Genomic DNA, 20,436 nt, shown 5'->3' on the forward strand with positions numbered 1-20,436 from the left:
GTCAGAGCGCTTCACAATAGGAACAGAACTGAAACATGAGAACATTACGAGTGAACAAAATACAAAAGCAAAAGTTACATTACATGAGGCAAAAGTGACAATCGTGAGCAAACAAACACTTGCTTCGCCATGGATTAGCAATGTAAAATGAATCAATCAACTCAGAATACACACGCCCATATCTTACCAACTCCCACGGCAGTCCCCAAGGTTGAGAACTTTCTAACCGTCGTGTAGTATTTGCGATCAACATACGGGCGCTCAACGGGCACCAACCATGGCCCGTGTTGTGTCTGGGATACTGTTAAGTATTTAACCTGTTGAGTGAACATAAAGTAATCGTCAAGCCTTCCTCTTCCAATGCCGTCTTCATGTGACTCTTCTGTGCACCAAAGACAGGCCAGTAGAAAAGCAATAACACAACATCTAGCACAGCATTTTTACCGATTAGTGAGACAATGATGGCAAGTTTGGAGGTCAAAAATTCGTAAATATGTAAACTAAAAATAAATTGTAAACAACGGGGGTGGACGGGGGAGGAGGGGGGGGAGCAGATCAGGAGTGCTTGAAAGCAATGTTGAGTGCCTGTTGAAACTAAAAATCTGTGGAAAGGACAGGTATGAAGACCAATATTAAAATGCTAACGTGGCATTCATACACAATCAGTAAAACACGTGAATTGCCGGAAAAGGAGAGAACAGGGTGAAACATCGTTGAACACAGTCAGTGATAATCATTGAAGGCCAGAGGTGATGGAGGTTGGGGTGAGCAGTTTGGCATCAGGGTTTAGCGCTGGTGGCACCCTGTGCGACGATCACTGTTGGCGCCCCCACGTCCCATGACTGCCTCCCGGGATTCTCTCCCTACCACCTGCAAAAGTGCCCCTCATCTCTTCAATCATAAGATATTACTAAACACAGCGCCCCCCTCCACAGGTCAGCGCCCAGTGCGGCTGCACCAGTCGCACTGCCCTAAAGCGGCCACTGGCAGACAGAATAATACTGGGGTGACTTTTAAAAGAATGAAAGGGCTTGCAGGCAGCAGCAGGTGAAAAATTCATAGTAAGCGTTACGTGAGAGAAAAAGACACAGTAACAGAGATCCCGGGTACAGGTGATGCTGTGAGGCTCAGTGAGGAACAGCTCAGGAAATAACTTTTTAAGGGCCTAATGCCTCGTTTAAATATAGGGGTCCTGGCTTCCGGGCCACCATGGTGCTGGGCGTCGGGCTGTGGATATTTTCCCTCCAAAATTATCCTGCATGCACGGCAGGAGACACTTTGAGTGGAAAAAATTATGTATGGCGTCAGGTCAGCCCTGCCATGCCATGCCCGGTTGGCAGACCTGTAGTCAGTTATGTTATTCCTGGAGCTCAAACTGGACCACAAAAATGTCCATAAATAGCATACCTGTCTGGCTGACCCTGTGTTTTTTGGCCATTGAACCTGATGAGTGAGTCCATGAAAGGTGCCAGCCAGCGAAGCACAAGAAGGCTTTCTCGATGGACTCTGGATGATCCCAAAGCGTACCCATAATCATTGCACAGGCTGACTACTGCCACTCACCAGTCTACATGGAGGCTCACGTTCATTGATTTTCACTTGTACGCTGGACTATCTGTTCAGTCCCCCATAACTGGAGTCCCTAACCTCCCCCTGAATAACCACGGTTTCTGTATATGTGCATAGAGTTGTGAGAATGGCCAGCTGTGAGAGTACATATGGGATTCTGCACATTGCAATGGTTCCCTGCGTAGGGTGAGGCCACTCTGACAAAGCTGTCCCTAAACCGCTTCTGATGCAGCGTCTCAGACCCATCGTGGGTCCATCCATTTCTGGCTCATGGCTGTAGACTATTTTCAGTGAAGACCTGCCTGGAGGTAGCTTAGATCCTCGCAGGACGTCTTGTTCACACCCTATAGCCACTGAGTCCGGCTACGGATCCAACAGGATCTACAGCTCCAGCTACCCCTCCTCTCTCAAGTATCCAGAGGGGACTTGTGGGGAACCCTCTATCGGTTGTTATGTTATGTAGATTTGTATGGCTCAACTAATCACCTGTGAGGGTTTCCAGACACTGGAGCAGGCGTGTTGGCGTAAGACGAAGGATGTTATGTGTCAGACCCGCTGAATTATTCGAAGAGCCAGGTCTTCAGCTTCTTGCAGAGTTCAAGAAGTAAGGAAGAGACCCTGATGGAGGTCATTCCATGTCTTGGATGTGATGTATGAAAATGCTCGACCTCGCGTTCTGCTCTGGTGGATGCTGGGTGTGTGCGCGAATGAGAGTACGGCTGAGCGTAGGTTTCTGGATGGTTGGTGAAAGTCTATTCGGTTGTTCAGGTATGTTAGTACGATGTTGTGTTGTCACACTTGTAAGCGTGAGTGAGGAGTATGATTTGGCTGTGTTTCTGGAATGGGGCGCCAGTGGAGATTTCTGAGGTGTGGTGAGCTGTGTGTGCACCATGGGAGGTTGAGGATGAGTCTCACTGCGATGTTCTGGATGGTCTTAAGTCGGTGTAGGAGATGGTTGGAGATCCCGGTGTAGAGTGCATTGACGTACTCTAGTCTTCTTGTGATGAGGGCTTGCGTGACGATGCGCCTGGTGTTCAGGGGTAGCCATTTGATGTTCAGGGGTAGCCATTTGAATATCTTGCAGAGCATGCAAAGACTTGTCATCCAGAGAAAGGATGAGTTGGGGTCATCTGCCCCTGATGAGCTGTAGGATAGCATGTGCTATGCAGATGTTGACTGAAAAGGGATATGCAGCTGCCCTACTGGACCGCCTGCCCGTCAGGGGCATTGATCTATTTTAGATTTAGGGAGGCCATGTGACTGGCACTATCCAGGTGTTGGTGTTCTTCCTGCCACCGTGCTGACCTGTGATGTGCCAACACATCATTATGCGTATGTCCTAAATCAATAAAGTAAATAAAATAAATATGTTTCTTCTAGATTTCAACACCAGTTTCATTTTACCAGAGTGGCCCTAGATGGATGTCCTTGATTTAGCCTGACTATTTTGTTTAGCACTTGGAGTTCTCATGGGTCCGTGTACGGGCATCACAGGTTTCTATGATCCGACTCCTCACATGAAGTGACAGAAGTGCTCCTCATCTCAAACAAAAATGAAAATGCCCAAATACTCGAATGGCTCAAAGCTTTAAACGCCCTCAATGTTCCTCTTGTTCCTACAACCTCCGTCAAATCACTGGGGATCACTCTGGACCCAAAACTGGACATGAAAGAACACATCTCTAAAACTGCCAAAAGTGCTTTCCTTAACCTGAAACTTCTTTACAAACTTAAACCCTTCCTCCCCTTGAAAGACCTGAAACAGGCCACTCAGGCACTGGTACTCTCCAGGATCGACTATGGCATTGCTACTCTGACTGGAACAGCCAAATCTCACCTAGGTCCTCTGACGGCTACCCTGAATGCAGCAGCTAGAATGGTCACAGGAACTAAGAAATATGAGCACATCTCCCCGGCTCTCAAGGACCTGAAATGGCTTCCTATTAATCATCGAGCCAACTTCCGCACAGCCTGCCTCACACACAAAGCCCTGCATACAGGTAAACCGGAATATCTGACCAATAAACTCAAGAGAGCCGGTCAGTCCAGGACCCTCAGAAGCTCCAACACGCTCCTACTCATACCTCTGAAATCACAGAAACGCAAAAGATCTAACAGGTCCTTTGCGGGAAATGCTCCTAAAATATGGAACTCCATCCCCCCACACATCAGGATGACAACCTCCTTCCTAAAATTCAAGACACTACTCAAAACCTTCTTTCTTGAGCGAGCTGGATCGTAACGAGAATCACCGTCTGACTTTAATAGTTCACTGTCTTTTTGTCCCAGCGAGAACCTGATGACTCTCCTTTGTTCTCCGCCATGTCGCCTTCATGCTATCAATGTATAGATATTTACTTCCTACTATGCTTTCCCATACTTTCCCTACCCTGCTCGACCCACCTGTTATGTTGATACTTATCTGTATCCGTTGTGAAGTGCTCTGCTACCTTCGGGTCTAGCTAGCGCTATACAAAACTTAAATAAATAAATAAATACATGTTCGTGTTGCTACTCTCTAATGACTCGTGCCATGATTCCCCGGGTTTCCATGCTTCAACTCCTCAAGTTGCCAAATCTGGACCCGTATCCTTGCTTGATTTATCATGTTTCCATGGTCAGACTCCTCGGTTTTGATACTTCTCACACATCCATGTTGGCCACCATGGGCTTTAATGCCTGAACTCCTCTTGTTACCTGATCATTGCTGTTGTGACGAAGTGGCCAGAAGAGTTACACTGACAGAGAGGCTACAGGCTTAAAAGTATCAGCTGAGGTCACGCAATGCAGTAATCCTGCGCTTCGCGGAGGCAGGCGCTAGAAACTTGAAGTAGCCTTGCCTCACCTTTTAGTAGTGAAGGCAAAGCTCAAAACCTAATTCAATGATATCTGCTGGTTGATGCGAAAATCAACAGACACAAAGGATAAGATAGAATCAAAGTATTTCTAAAATAATACGCAAAAGCGATTGTAATGCCATGTTCAGAAAAACAATAAAATGGACTTAACTATGTACAATAAAAACCCAGTAAGGCATTTGTTATAAAGTGTTTATATAGAGACCTGTGTGAGTCTGCAGGAAGATAAACAGATCAATACGTCTCAAGGGACAGTGTGGGTCTTTCTAGTGGGACTGGGGGAAGGGCAATGGGCAGCCAAGCAACCAAGCAACCAATGCACCGGGCCGGCTTTGAGACTGTGAACATTGTCAGACATTGCCTGGGGGATCAGAAGAAAGTCTGCAGCTGATATCACCCAATCATGAGAGATATCTTAATTGAGCTGCACAGCTTCGGATCAGCTTGACATGATGACAGCTAAGGATGAGGAAAGGGTCAAGACGGGAGACGGGTGCCTGGAGGCTGAGGCAGGCTAAGCGGGGATCAAATCAGTGCAGTCACTTCCCGCCAGCCATTCCCAGGATGATGGAAGCCTGGTGAGAGACTCAACCCGGTGAGCGCAAGCAGCAGTCTACGTCAGGCGAGAGGTGCCTTTCAGAGATTATGAACTAAGAGAAAGGAGTGCACAATACACAGGATATGCCCATGTCTCCACGAGTGAGGATTCGATGGAGATCTCAACACAGACCTCGAATCCCTGCAAAGAAAACCCTACAAGCTTATCCTGCATATTGAGTCCTTCGGAAGATGATACGGTAGCCTCAAACTCGGTCGACTCTGCTCTTATTCAAGGGTAACGGAGAACAGAGCAGGCTATTGGATATAGGATCAATGCTCTGGTCTTGGCCAATTGCTTCATTATGGGAAGGTCTTGGAGTTCCAGAGTGTGACATCACATGAGATTATCTGTTGAGGTCGCACATTTCTGGGCAGGGCTTGGTGGGTGCCTGCAGTCGGGAGCCTCTTCTCTTGATGAATGTTCATACTGAGCTCATCTTCAGACTATGTTGATATGTTCTAAGGTCCCAGCCCAACAGTTTGGTAGAGCCAGCCTGCACAGGGCCATTGGCCAATTTTTGTCTGTATACAGAGACTCCGGCTTCCAAGTGTTTTCTCCAGTCTTATTAAGCGACTGACTAGGTAGATTCTTCTGTCCAATCTTGTCGTGGTGGCAGTATTCATAGCTATCAGTCTGTTCACGGGGCTTCTAGGCACTTCTGCACAAAACAACAAAATAGACACCGGCTTTAGCAGTGACCCTAGAGTTGTACTCGCACTGGGGACTGAATCTGGGAGCTGACTCTCTTACTTCTGGCAGTGAGCTTGAGTTCAGCAGGGGCAAACCCAGACGCGCCCTCGGATCTTGTGCTTGAGCTCTGCCCCAGATCCTTCCACACGCTGAGCTCTTCTGGTGATCGTGCTTCCGGTGTCCACCGCTAGGCGGCGGGCTCCCTTCTTATATACCTGCTGACGCAATCCTCTATTGCAGTGGTTCCCAAACTTTTTAGACCTGTGGCTCCCTTGACCTAATTGGCAGTTGGCCGTGGCTCCCCACCATTTTTTTTACCGGTGGGGGGATGTAAGCCCGACCTCGGGAGTACTTCCAGTTGTCTTCTTGAAATTAATTGGAATGCGATGAATGTATTATAATCATATTTGTAACAAAATAAAAATCTAATAGTTGTTCAATTAGAACTCGTTAAGTGAGAAACGATACAATCACCTGTTGACTTTATTTAATTTTTCAAATTGTTGATGAATATGTACTTTCTTAAATTGGAAACAGGGTAGAGCCAGTCTCATGGCAGGAAGAATGGACGGGCAAGAGGCAGTTGTGTAGCATGCTGGTATGAATAAGGTAGTCAGTTGCACAAGGTGGAGGTGGTAGACCGAGTTACATCCCAGGTCAGTGGTGGTCAGGTTAAGATATGCATGGCATGCCAGTTGGACTGAGACTGAGACCGATTGTACGACAAGCAAGAAGGACGTGGCCAAAGTCAGTTGGAAGGCGAATAAGGGGGACCAAGCTAATTCTGTTTGCAAGGCAGACAAGTAGGTCTGGGATACAGGCAGGCACAAAGCAAGTTCATGTGGGGAGCTTTTCACATGCCAAGTCTGCTCGATGGTGGGAGAAAAAGTCACTTTGCACACCCTCCAGTCCATCTTAACCGAGCAAGCCACATGGCAAGACAGCAGGGCAGCAGAAGAACAAGTGGCATGAGAAGCTAGTACAGTAGTAGTAGATGAAGGTCTGGGCTTCTGCCAGTTGCTTCCGGGAGTAGAACCAGCCTAATTGTGCATTATATACTGCAATACAAGAGCCCTAATTAAACAATATTAATTACACTCCACATCCACATCTCTGGATTGCTCTGTATTCATGTGCATTGGGCACTGATATATCCCTGTCTTTTTAATAAGAGAGGCTTGTGTCCTTCAATTCTGGGTCACAGGCTGCTCCGGTACATACAAGACACAATGTGTGCCTGTTAACAGTGAGGAAACAATCCTTTCACCCTCATTGAGTGGGGAGAATGACCACAAATTTCAGCGCTACAATATCTCATCCGAGGTTGAAGCTAGTCAAGTGTAAGAAATAGGGACGGGTAGTACCAGTCCCAGAAAAAGTTTTGAAACATGGAAAAACGTATGGAAGGTTAGACTGGGGTCAGGAGTAGGGCCGTGAAATGAATCCTGGCTGCAATGTGGCCTATTTCCACAGCCACGAGTTTGCCCACTGGAGTTTCAGATTTATGAAATCAGGCCGGTGTAGGAAGGCAGGAACCTGAAGGAAGACCTCCCATTACTGAAAATGCTTTTCTCCATGACTATGATAGTGCCTTCCCAGTGTGTTCTTGTGGTTGGAGTGTTTGCCATTTATTACATTATTATCCTTCTACCTGTGTTTAGTACTCTTTTGTAACATGCACACGCCACTTTTCTCTGGTAACACACTGTTTGCTACCTCTCACATTTTGTTTGCTTTCGATACTTGCACAAGTGCCACCATTGCCTACGTAACGTTTGTTCTTGTGCCCGAGTGTCTAGCATATATTGCAGTATTATACCTCTAATTGTACTTTTTTTTCTCTTGTAACCTGCACACTTGTCACTTTTTTTTCCTGTATTGCACCGTTTGCTACCTCATGTATTTTGTTTGCTCACAATTGTCACTTTTACCTCATGTAACTTAACGTCTGCTTTTGTAATTTGTTCACTTGTAATTTCCTCCTCATGTATCAGTTCTGTTCCTATTGTGAAGCGCTCTGACGCCTTCGGGTAAAGTCTGCACTATATAAAAACGCATAAATAAATAAGTTCACATAAAGTGCGGGAACAGCAGCCAGCATATAATTATAAAAGGGCTGTGTGAAGTAGCAATATTTGAAATCTTTAAAGTTTATCTTGTGCTGCGAGAAGCCTGCCCTACATGTTCTTTAAGATGCTGTCCTGTTTTCCGACGAGACTGTGGGCCACTGCACAGACATTTATTTAACACTTGTCCCGTTCAAACTCGACTTGACAAAATAAATAAGTTAATCATGAGCGAGCAGTGAATCTGCCCTCTTACCTATGTAATTTGAGAAGAGGGTCCCACAAGGCATGGCAGAACACGGCGGGCAGAAATAATGTTCAACAGTTTGCTGAGCATTACGGGGTACGCGGAGATTACGTCTGTGAATGAAAGCACGTATGTATGCACCTATGCCCGTATGGCAGCACTGTGCTCTTACTGTGCCAAACCATGTTCCTGCATTATGCAGGTGGCATTTCTTACTCCCCGTTATGTTGCGCTGCAGCTGGAATAGCATTCAATTGCTCGCTGCATTCAGGCCCTGGTAGAGCGTCTTGTTCAGCACACGGCCAGATGCTATTTTCCCACATCCTGCGCGGCGCCCCTGGCAACTCATAATGGCGCACCAGGGCGCCGCGGCGCACAGTTGGGAACCTAGGCTCTATTGTGATCCTTAGAAAACGAGTCAAAACTTGGCTCTTGACCTTTTCATGTATTTGCTGCCAGCTGTATGGTGTCTGTGTAGTGCCATGACGCTTTACGTGCTTTACGAATAGAATCATAATACAGAGCCAGTTGTAAAAATCCCTTCTGTCCGCGCACAGTTAACAATACAAGTGAATGCTACAAACTCTTTGGGGTATTGCTTGGGGTCCCTGTATTGTCGTATTTGTGTTTGTGGGCACAATGGGTAAAAGAAACAGCCCCTCGTCCCTCTCATGGCGACAGATGCACTAGCTCTGAAATGCCAGTCTGCTCTCTGTCACGCGGGTTACTGCGAGCGTGAGGAGGGAGACGTGTGCCAGGCCACATGAAAAGAAGTCCCACACACAGCATCGTTAGGGAATGATTACTTCACTCTTCATTCTGAGAAAGTGCGCAGCCTGAGCAGAAACCCGCCCCGCTGCCAGTTGGGGCGGGCCCGGTTTCCAGGCAGCCAAAATCCACATTATGGCTGACACAGCAAGCTGGGAAAAACCTGGACTGTCTGCTTGTGTAAATAAATCAAAACCCACTTTTAGGGTAAATTGTGGGAAAGGCCTGTTGCCCAACCGCTTGCGTCAGTGCACTTCAAACTTGTTGTAAGAAGCAGTATTTGCCAGAGATTAAAGTAAATTGCGTAACATACATTTAGGGTCCACCGTTGCACTGGTGGTGTTGTCACACAGAAGTTTTAAACCCCAATAAAAATATTTTTTAAAAAGCTACAAGTAGTTCAGTTGAGTAAGTACCACGGGGAACTAGTTCAGAACCTGATTATTTCTTTCACAATCAATAGTGAACTTTTATAAATGTACCACACCTCACTTTATCAAAAATATATATGTATTAAATTATTTGGTCTATTTTTCTCGCCAATTGTATAAACAGTTTTATACAAAAAGATAATACCAATGGGGGCTGTCTGACAAAGAAAACATAATACAAATACACAGACAATTCAATGGGTGACTGTGGTGACATATAGTGCAAATGGGTGACCTTTCAAATTCAAACAATAAACAAGACAATTACATAAATTCTACGTCCTTTTCAGGTCTTTCAATTTAGTCAGTCCTATTTCTTAAATTAATTGCTAAAGTGAGCCAGTACATGAAATGGTTGTACGTCGACGTTTCTCGGAGGAGTTAATAGGTTTATTCTTGTGAATTCCCAAACACCAAGGGCTGTCGCACTTCCTTCTTTTGTCCTGAAGAATACCCTACTTGATGTATCTACAAACATATATATATATATATATATATATATATTTTTTTTAAACGTGGACGTATAACCATCTCATGTCCTGGCTCACTATATCAATTAATTTAAGAAATAGGTGTCTGATCAATTAGGTGGTATAGATCACCAGTACTGGTGACAGAAACTGTATTTTAAAGCAGACATCACACTGTTCAGTCATGAGAACCTGCCATGTTGTACTGCGAAGGAGCCAATGACTGAAGTCAGCTACTGCATGATTGTAAGGGAATCTTACCATAGCGGGCGTTTGTCGTTTCAACTTGCTGATGGCATTAGCTAAAGTTGCATTACCTCCTCGTAAGTCTTCCTCGCCACCAGAGTTACGAAGTGAGCTACAGCACCACACCAGAACCCTCCAAAGCAATTTACATTCTATGTCTCCCATCCCTCCCCAACATGGGGAGAGGATGTAGCCTTACTGTTAGAGCAGCTGACTTTGGAGCTGGGGAACCAGGTTCGAGCCTCGGCATCGGCTCAGCATTCTGTGATTCTGGGCAAATCACTTAATCTCCTAGCGCCTATCAAAAAATGAATGTGTCCTTGTGTAACGGAAGTGGTGCTCATGTAAAGCGATACAGTACCTTCTGGTTGAGTTTGCGTTATATTAATCGGTGGAAAAAAAAACATGGCGTACCACCCTGACACAGGACAAAGGGAGGGTTGACCCCACCCCACTTCCTGTTTTATTTTGGTTCTGCGCAGCAGACTCTCCAGAGCGCGTTTCAGGTAAGTTGGGGTGACGCCCTGCACTAGCAGGTCCCTATTCCCGGCGTGGAGGTCTTGCTCTAGTGGGCTCACTGTGTACAGTCCCGCCTACCCTCCATTCTCCTCGTTTTATTATGTGGCCTCTGCTTAGCAGGCTCACTTTGTCTCGGTTACCCTGCACAAACAGGCTCACCTTGAATGGGATTTGTTCTGCCGCCCCCTTCCGGCGTCCCAGAACTCGCAAGGGGCGTAACACAGCCCCCCGCAGCCCCCACGGTGCGGGGCCCCCTCAGCACAGCACTCTGGCTGCAGAGCTCCTGATTGAGCCCGGAGGTGGCCCCTGTATGTGCCTTGCAGGGAGGCCCCCTCAAGTTTCGTTATGCCAGTGAAGCTCTGGTAGGCTTCAGCGCTGTCCTTGGGGCCAACGCAACAGTAATACTGAGCGATCTTCCTTCCCGACGTGTGTCAATCACGAGACACTCACCTGAGCGTCTCTTATGCCGGCGCTGCGGTCGGGTTATTGAAGGGTTTTGTGACCTCTGTTCTCCCTGCCTCTTCTGCCTTCCTGAGGGTTTAGCCCCAATACATCAATGGTTTAGGGTGCAGGGTTTGATGTCTGTGGCGATAAATGTGCTGCCTTGAGCTGGACCCGTTGGTGAAACATCTATTGTCTCTTTGGGCCGCTTGTTCCGTAGATTACAATCTGTCGAGAAAAATTGTTGAGCATTAGAACATTTCTGAAACACACTAATCAGCCACTCATCGTCTCCAAACTTATTGGCAGACCGACTGAATCCTTAGAACCAATCCTTAGAACAATACCTCTGCTGCTATGTTATGAATCAACAAGAGTAGCTGGTAACTCGGTGGCCCTTGGCTGAGTTGGTTTACAACAAATCATAATACTATTTTTTTGGCTAACCAAGATTCTATTGTTCTTTTGGTTTTCACCTGCAACCTTCTCCTCAAACCTCTGCTCCCCCTGTTATGGCTTTACTAACATAAGTTTGTACCATACATGCAAACAGTCTGCTACATTTACAACTGGTTATGGCAGATTACAGACTTTGCAAATTATAAGAGATGGAGGCTATCCAAATACAATTTGGGGTATTTATTTTGGTTCTCAACTTGTTTCCTCTTACCCTAATTTTCATTCCGCTGCTGTGCCTAGGAAATTACATGACAACCTCAATTTCAAGGACACATACTTTCACATACTCATTCATCCAGCATATAAACGCTGTCTTAGTCATAATAGCCCTGATGGTCCCTACTAAATATCTAGTCATCACAGTGTAACAGCATCTTTCATGTCTTTCTTTGTCTTGACAATTGGCTGAAAATTACCTGAAGCCGCCGGCAATGCCCTGCACACACTTAGCTGCCCTGTCATTGCTGCATGTCAAAGTCAAATCTCTGCTCACAACCGATACAACCGTTTTTAAGGGCAGTTGTAAACTTTGTGATATGGAAGCCTATCCCAGCCAAGAGAGGGGATGGCATATCAAAGGCTTCTTCCTTATTTTCAAACATTATGTCCCTTAACAGTAAAGGATGGTCATCAAACTGATGCTGATGATGGCCTCGTACTGCGGTAGGGCCACATGCTGAGCTGCACATGTGCCGTCTAAAGGAGTGTTTGTCCAGGCAGTGGTCATAAGTGACAGGTAAAGGAAGGGATTTAGTATTGGTAGTGTTGTACGACTTGTTCTTCCCAATTAAATCTGTGCCTATTTTGGACAACATAAACATCAGAACTGTGCAAGACTGATTACAACCATACCATTGGGATATGTTGGCCTAAGACCTGCCAGCTCACAGTGCATCATCTGTACCCCTAACCTGACAAGGCAACAAATGGATTAGACAACCTCAGAACATGACAATCTGACTCTCCATGAAATCGTGTTAACAGATCTAGAACCTTTTCGTTTGCATACCCAAAGATGTACCCAAGAAGTACACAAAATGCAGTTTCAATATTAATTGAAGCATTGTGATTCTTGAGTAAAATACATGCCCTGCAACAATCAATAGAAGGAAACAGAATAACATAATTAGCATGATGAGAATGGTGAAGAAGATAAACAATTCGACCATTGTGCTATAACTGTGAATATATGCTGGCAAATAAGTACTGTTATATATTTTACTCCTACCTAGTACTACCTAACCTAGGAGCTCATTAGGATGTAGGATTTTCCGCATCCTCCGGGCCGGCGGAAGCCACCGCCGGCCCGGAGGATGCGGAAAATCCTCTGCGGACCCACCAAAGACCCACCGCCACATTAGGATGGGTGGTGGGTCCTGGTTTCAGTCCGCCGCTTTTCCGCCGCGGTTGACTTACAACCGCGGCGGAAAAGCTGTAACATGGCTGGCTATCAGACACCGCCAGCCATATTAGGGCCCCCTGGGTGAAGGGGGGGTGGGGGGTGCACATGGGGGGTACCCATGGTATGCCCCTGCATTTGTATGCAGAAATCGGCAGGCACCGCGCGGTGCCTGCCGCTTTCTGCATACAAATGCAATGTATGCATTTTTAACATTGCGGCAGGTGCAGCTTGAAGCTGCACCCGCCGCAATGTTAAAGATAGAGGATGTGACCGCCACCCTGGCGGTCACATCCTAATCTTCACGGAGGGAACGCCGCTGCCCATGCAGACGTTCCCTCCTACTCTGGGGTCGCGGACGGACTCAAGTCCGTCCGCGATCCTAATGAGCCCCCTAGTGTGCCATGGGTGGGCGAATCACCTATACGGTGATCAAACTCCCCATTAACTGTGGGTAAGTGTCATCAGACTACACGTCTTAGTGGAGAGCAGGGCAACATCTCTTACAAGAGGTAGACAGGAATCACCTGGGCTGGGATTCCGGCATGCGATTGCCTCTCGATGTCAGCAAAAAGCTCCTCTGACTAAATAAGGAAGTGATGCTGTATGTATAATAAAGCCAACACGGCGTTTTTGCGCAAAGTAATGGTAGATACCTTCTCTTAGGAACCAGCACGATTGAAGCACGCTCTGTGAAACACCGCGGAGGCAACTCCTGTCTGTCCCCCAGCCTGTCCTTCGTTCGACGACCAAGGCTCGCTGGGACCGGTTTAACAACCTGCCATTGATTTGTAGTACCAGGCGGCAGCGCCCCTGATTTGCGAGAGGAAGATTCAGAGCACGAAAAGAAATAGTAGCGTCACCGTGCCCCACAATTTTAAGAATCTCTGTTTAAACCGAAAGCCCTACTTCATTTGAATAATTGGATCGCGGGACCGCGTTTCCAAATATAAAGAATACCACACTGACAGAGCCCTGAGGAGAATCTGAGATTGCATCCAGATTCGAAACGCGTCGGCAAAACGGCAAAACGGCAAATAGGCAATTTTTGATATAGAAAAAATTCGCTTGAGTTGTTTCTCATAATCTAATTGATTGAAGAGTTCTAATTCAAATTTCTGTTGCCTGTTTCTGTTTTTTGACCCTGGTTGGGCATTCTAATGATTTGAATCTTCGCAAAGATTAACTATTTGTGTTGGTCGAATTATTGTTTTTTCTCTTGTTTGAGAAGCTTGTATAATTGTGGATTTTTTTGCTTATATGTTATTTTGTTATTGTATGATATTGAGCATGTATGATAGTTTGTAAATATTGTAAATGTTTGTAATTAGTGTTTTTCTTACCCATGAAATGTTTTTCAAAATGATTAAAAATCGATAAGAAAAGGGTTCAAATAAAATAACCCATACAAACAAAAAGGTTTTTTCCTTTGTTTGTATTCTCACAATTTATGAGGTCAAGTCACTTTGAGGGCCAGCATTCTTTTTGTTTCTCAGTATGTATAATAAACATCACACATGTTGCCATGTCGGGCTTTTAGTTAGGCTGCTATTATTGATTCTATTGTGATAGCTCTGTCGCCAAACGGAGGCAACAACAACATTTTGCGTAGTGAACTCACCCCTTGTACAGGATGTCCATGGTATAGTCATAATATGCCTATCAAGTGGAAATGTAAGCACTGCTGTTTCAGAGAATATTATCCTGCACAGGCACGCGATGAAAAATTTGTCAAACATCACTGTGTTTAAGAAAGGAAGACAACTTAAAAAACTTTACCATGTAAAATGTGGTGTTCCTACTCAGGACTAATGTAACCACATGACAGTAGAGCCAGAGTTCAGCACAGTTTTAAAAGGTAGAAGAATCATGTATTGCTGGGCAGTCCACTTGTGCACCCTCAGCTGCAGATGACTATTTGGGTACCTGAGCGCAATAACAACAAAAGAATCACAACTGTCTTGAGCTGACAGAGATATATGTGGCACTCAGAGTGTTTTACACACTTATTCAAAGCAAAATAGTATTTGTGAGGACAGCCAATATGACTGTCATGTAATAAATCCAGAAGCAAAAGGGCATTCAGTCATCCTGCCACTCAGTGTTAGCACAAACAATATGGCACTGAGCCATTCAGCATCAAGCGGACTTATTAATTAGGATGCATCAACAAGTAATCGAGTGGGAGATGTAACCTCAAGTACTTCAACAGTACTTCCAAAAATGATGGAATGCTCACAGTCGATCTGTTTGCCATCATAGATAAAGCAAAAATGCACAAGCTTTGTTTCCAATGCCCACACCCACTCTCCATGGCCAATGCACTGTGGATGAATGGGTCAGGGATATTTGCTTACATGCTCCCTCTACTACCTCTGCTCCCTTATGCAGAGAGGAAGCTAAGGCAGATATCTACGTTGTCATTCTCGTTGCACCAATGTGTACAAGGCAAACTCGGTACTCAGCACTGCTGGAAACGTCTGTTCACCCACACGAGAAGTTACCCATCAGATCGGACCTCTTAACACAGCCTCAGGGTCAATTGAGGCATTCAAATCTCAAATGAACATGCAGTTTATTAGCTGTGGTCCTAGAGTTTGGCTACCTATACCTACCCTAGAAATGTATGCAGAACTTGCATTACCATTTTGCTATGCAGAAAAATGGATACTTTGTCTCTATTATTACATTAGTAAGCAAATTAGTAAGTGAATGTGATTCTCAAAGGACTCCGAGGACCTCCATTTGAGCCAGAAAAAACTCTTGGGAATCTCTTCCTTGCATAGGGCTTTTGAGTTGCAGGCTTTTAACGGTGGAACACAAAGTTGACCTGAGGACAAATCCTTGCATCCTGCCAAAGGTGGTCTCTGCATTTCATATGAATCATACTACTGAGTTGACGATGTTTCTTTTCAAACCCTAACAAGGTGGCAGAAAGAGCATTGCACACAGATTTGAAAAGGGCTCTAATGCATTATATTGGTCAGAACACATCTATTTGCAAGACAAAGCAGCTCTTTGCTGCATTTGCAAAACCCATTCTTGGGTCCACAGGGCAGACAGGGGCTACCGGACCCTGACCATGACGGTTGTGTCACTGGTCTCCTGGGGTCCGTCCTACTATGGCTCTGCAAACTGGGTCACGTATACCCTCCTTGCACTTGACTCTCAGGGTAGTGAGGGTGAGATGTCACAGGCTTCTCTTGGAGGTAGTATGGGGCGGGGGAGAGCTCAAAATTCAACAACCAACTAACTGAAACAATAATATACCGCCTTATTTAGGGTTTACCGGATGGGATACCTAGTTACAAATTTGCTAGATGTCCCGTCTGTTGTACTATAGCCTACAGTACTTACTATATGGCTGATAATATGACAGACTTAATATCTGCCATGTTTTGATGGAGTGTGCCAATCACAAAACCCTAAATAAGGCCCTTAATTTCCAGCCCAGTGCTTGTTGTTTAGTAAAAGCAGGTAATTTAATCACACAACCGAACTAACTACTCCACATAACTGAGTTGCTTGTTTTCGCTTCTGGTTTACATTGGGCAGAAAGTCTCAAGTCCCAACTTCTTCGGAGTATTTCTCAGCCCTTTTTATCTGGTCACAGGTGAAGATTCGCAGCGCCTGAACACCAGTTCTTGTCGGTCAGGCGGCAACTCTCGCACAGCCACGGTTGCTGTCTCTGGGGCAGTCTCTTTGGTGCTAACCTCACTGTGTGAATGCAGAATGTCATGTCCAGATGTTCCCAGCAAATATTTTGTAGAAAGAGGAAAGTGTAAAAGTTGTTAATAGGAACTGTGAGCATCAATCTTAATATTAATTTGAATATCTCTATGTATGCCCATTTTTTTATCATAGAGTATGAGAGTTTTACATTGTTTTCCAGGTCTCCAAAGGTGAATTTCAGCTGCCCGATTTTCTCAGAGATGCGGCACAGGTGCAGTATTGCAGTCCTCCAGCATGCTTTACAGTGCATGTGATTGTAATGAAGAATGCCATATAAACCAAGCATATCGATGTATCTATCTTTTTTTAGCCATTCTTTTTATTGGCATGTTTACATCAAACACCAGAGTTTTCCAATCCCAAGTTAAAGTACGTTTCTAAAGAGACTTGTGACAACATGTGGTTGTGATTATCTTGCGATTGAGTCTAGGTTTGCACTAACTTAGTTGACAAGGTACTTTTCTACTTGAAGAAATTGGTCCCAATGTCAGACTTTTAGGCTTTACTCTGTGCCAGTCAAGTAGACCCTCATGCCCGCAATTCAAAAATCTTTTGCAGATGGGATGAGAGCAGTGTCAGACTGGATGGCACTAAACTGCCTCCAGTGTAATGTATCCAAGACGGAAGTCATGTTGTTCGGTGGGGCTACTCCCCTCTGGTCTCCAGAATGGTGGCCCTTGGAGTTGGGACCTGTTCCTAGTCCGAAACAAGTGGTTAAAAATCTTGGTGTATGTCTGGATCAAGCACTCCTATTTAAAGAACACATCAACCAAGTCACAGGAGCTTGCTTCCGCATTATCGGGCTGCTACGGCCTGTTTTTCCATTCTTGCCCGATAACTATAGGAAAACACTAGTCCAGACATTAGTAATTAGCAGGATGGACTACTGCAATGGCCTGCTTATTGCGGCCAATGAGGAACAAATAAAAAAACTGCAAGTGGTCCAAAATACTGCGGCGAGGCTAGTCCTTAATGCCCTACCCAGAACCCCCTCTCGTCCTCTTCTTCACCAGCTTCATTGGTTGCCAATAAGGCAACGTATAGAATTCAAGACATGCTGTATAATACATAAATGTCTGTTTGGCACAGGACCCAAGTACCTGAAAGAAAAGTTTGTATCATACACCCCTGGACGCACCTTACGCTCCAGTAGTCACCAGTTACTTCAGGTCCCAAGGTTTAGAAGAACCAGACAAGGAGGCCGCGCCCTCTTCTATAAAGGCCCTGTTCTTTGGAATTCTCTCCCCCCCATGTTGAAGCAAATTACCAATCTAGCATCCTTTAGGAAAAATCTTAAAACCCATCTATTCACCCAGTTTTGAGAACCTTTTTGCCATCATCACATGATCATGTTTTTGAGTCAACCAAATAGGAGCACAAGCGCGGAGATATCCCTTCGGGGATTGAGTCAGGCGCTCTATAAGAATATAAATAAATAAATAAATAAATAAATTATTTTTCAATGAATACTGCATAGGCTAAAAGAGTATCAACTTCGAATAATGCACTGTACTCTCAGACACATTCTTGTGGCAGTGGAATTACTAGAAGAGCCTATTGGGGATTTTCCGAGGTTAACCTCATCTTTAAACTATGAAGCTTTCCAGCCTCCTTTATGCTTCTTCAAAACACTTTTGCAAATTCCAGCTGTGGAACTTGCCAAGGTTGCGAAAAGCACAGTCTTCGTCGCCCAGGTCATTTCGTGCCAAGATTTTCCAGGAGCGGGTTTATGAATTCAGATATCCCTTTCTTGTTTGGACTGCGTGACTGTCCCCATTTTCACTAAGATGGATGCCACAATTCAGTTGTGTTGTTGCCAACAGTTCTACAACTTTTTCCACCCTCACATTGCTGTGAAGGCAACTTCTTTTGACTACTATTTATAGCCACTCTTTAGCTATTTCTTTTCCATACTACTCACTTGCAATCCTTTATACTGAAAATGTTTTACTCTATTGGCTCCACTCATACCTTATTTGTTCGTCTTACAACATCGCAGACAGGGCTTTTGGGTAGCAGAGCACTTTATACCAGAATAGCATGGGGTTCTGACAATGTATCTGTATTGAAACACTCTTGAATCAAAGAAATGTGTAAAAGATGTATCATATGGGCCTATCATTCATAGGTATGGGTGGGGAAAGGAGAGTGCCAAATACAATAGAAAGGAAAAGAGAAACTAGATTGACCTTTCTCGTGTTGATGGTGGAAGAGATGGATTTTGAATGCTACAGCGATGGCTGTGTTCAAAGCAAATATGGTACACATTTCCATATTGAGGTGCCACAGCCTATGAATGAGTGAGGGAACACTTGCTTTGCTCTCAGTTCTGCAGTCTGCCCTCTATGGATATTTTTTCTCCTCAGATTCCTTGTTCTGTCTTAGTTTTAAGGAGCTAAGGTAACAGAGAATGGAACTCTCAGATTTTTTTAAAGTCCTCTTTCAGGTACATGGGAACACCTTTCATTGTCATGTACCAGAATGGCCGGGGCACGGCTGGCTTTTGATAGAGCCGGACCCACTCGAATGAGCTCCCGACCAGATCTACTCACCTACTTTATAATCCTTCCTAAACAGGAGTCCTAGTAACACCAACAAAACAATATACGGGAAACATCCTTTACAACACAACTTTTACCACGCAGTGCTTTTACATCATAACTTTTACAACTCAAACCATTACAACGCATTGCGCTGGGGGGCGCTCTAGGATAGGGAATAGATTTAATTTACTATCCAACACCTTCCCTACTATCCACGGGGACTGGAGTTGGAATAGTAAATTAAACTATTCACTATTCAGCACCCCAAAGCGCTATGCGTTGTAATGGTATGCGTTGTAAAAACTGCGATGTAAAAGCATGCGTGGTAAAAGCATGCGTTGTAATGTCATACATTCCAATATACACACTCACAAGGGTCTTCATAAAAACCTGCATGACACATCTGACATTTTTGCTTAAGTGGAAAGTACAGCGAAGAAGCACAACAGACTGCAGATCTGAAAATAAAATGGCCGCCATCCGCTGGACTCTGTGGGCGGTGGAAGCAGATGTCGGATGTGTAGTAGCTCTACATGCAATCTGTGTAGATAGGTTATACTCCCTATTGCCGACCTAATCTCATGCTGCTCCATGTAACAACAAACTGCAAGAGAAATCAGGGGGATCTAGGGGGAAAGGCAATGGAAAGAGAAACGTTACTGAGCTGTACCCTCGTTCGGTAAGCATCCTCTTTTTCTACGTTGTGTTTCTTTTGAGTAGTAAGAACAAGTCCCTATAATGACAAAGAGATATTTAAGTAGGTAATGGATAAGAATAGGAAGACAATTCTCTATGGTCACTCACACTGAATATTTAAAATGGGCTGAAGCAGAGACTGCAGCCATAACCACACAAACAAGATAAACACCAGGTCCTAGAAGAACAACCTGGGTGACTTACTGACTGCACTGGCCCGAATGATGATAAACCTTCTTGACCCTATAGCATCCGAGCATCCTGCTATAAAGTATTACACATGCAACTTCATTCCTTACAGATGCAGGAGGCTTTGTCCCTCTTAGAAACACACACTCACAACACACACTCGCTGGGTACTCGTGAACAAACAGGCGAGTCCAACAAAATACATGACCTGACGTGGACGGACACTGGACACTAATGCATTGGTTAGATGATTCCCCTGCTCAGGAATGAATTAAAGGATATAGCAAAGCTACAAATGTGGCCAACAGTAGCTAGTTAGTACGTGTTTTCTAATTCTTAAATTCTACAGTACGTCTGAAAACGCCATCATAGATTATGTACTAACTAAAAGTACACTGTTATGTTACAAAACAGATTTTTGTTTTTAAAGCAGGATGACTTAGACAGAGGCAGGCATTTTCCTGCAAATGTCTACTGATGCCCTTCTTAGTGAGTGGTAACGTGTGAAGCAG

General features: G+C 44.9%; 1 protein-coding gene across 4 annotated transcripts in view; it reads left to right on the plus strand.

Annotated features, from left to right (window-relative positions):
* The window catches only part of TPST1 (tyrosylprotein sulfotransferase 1), a 278,351-nt gene that overhangs the window by 247,851 nt on the left and 10,064 nt on the right, over nucleotides 1-20,436 (plus strand). For 3 of the 4 annotated variants that reach the window (XM_078679467.1, XM_078679466.1, XM_078679468.1), the window contains exon 4: nucleotides 16,657-16,707. The exons of the other annotated variant lie outside the window; for it this stretch is intronic. In XM_078679467.1, the coding sequence (XP_078535593.1) occupies nucleotides 16,657-16,707 (51 nt within the window). The remainder of the gene's footprint in view (nucleotides 1-16,656; nucleotides 16,708-20,436) is intronic. 4 annotated transcript variants of the gene reach the window in all.

This window comes from Lissotriton helveticus, chromosome 3_1, assembly GCF_964261635.1.
Source record: "Lissotriton helveticus chromosome 3_1, aLisHel1.1, whole genome shotgun sequence".
In the NCBI taxonomy this organism is placed as follows: Eukaryota; Metazoa; Chordata; class Amphibia; order Caudata; family Salamandridae; genus Lissotriton; species Lissotriton helveticus.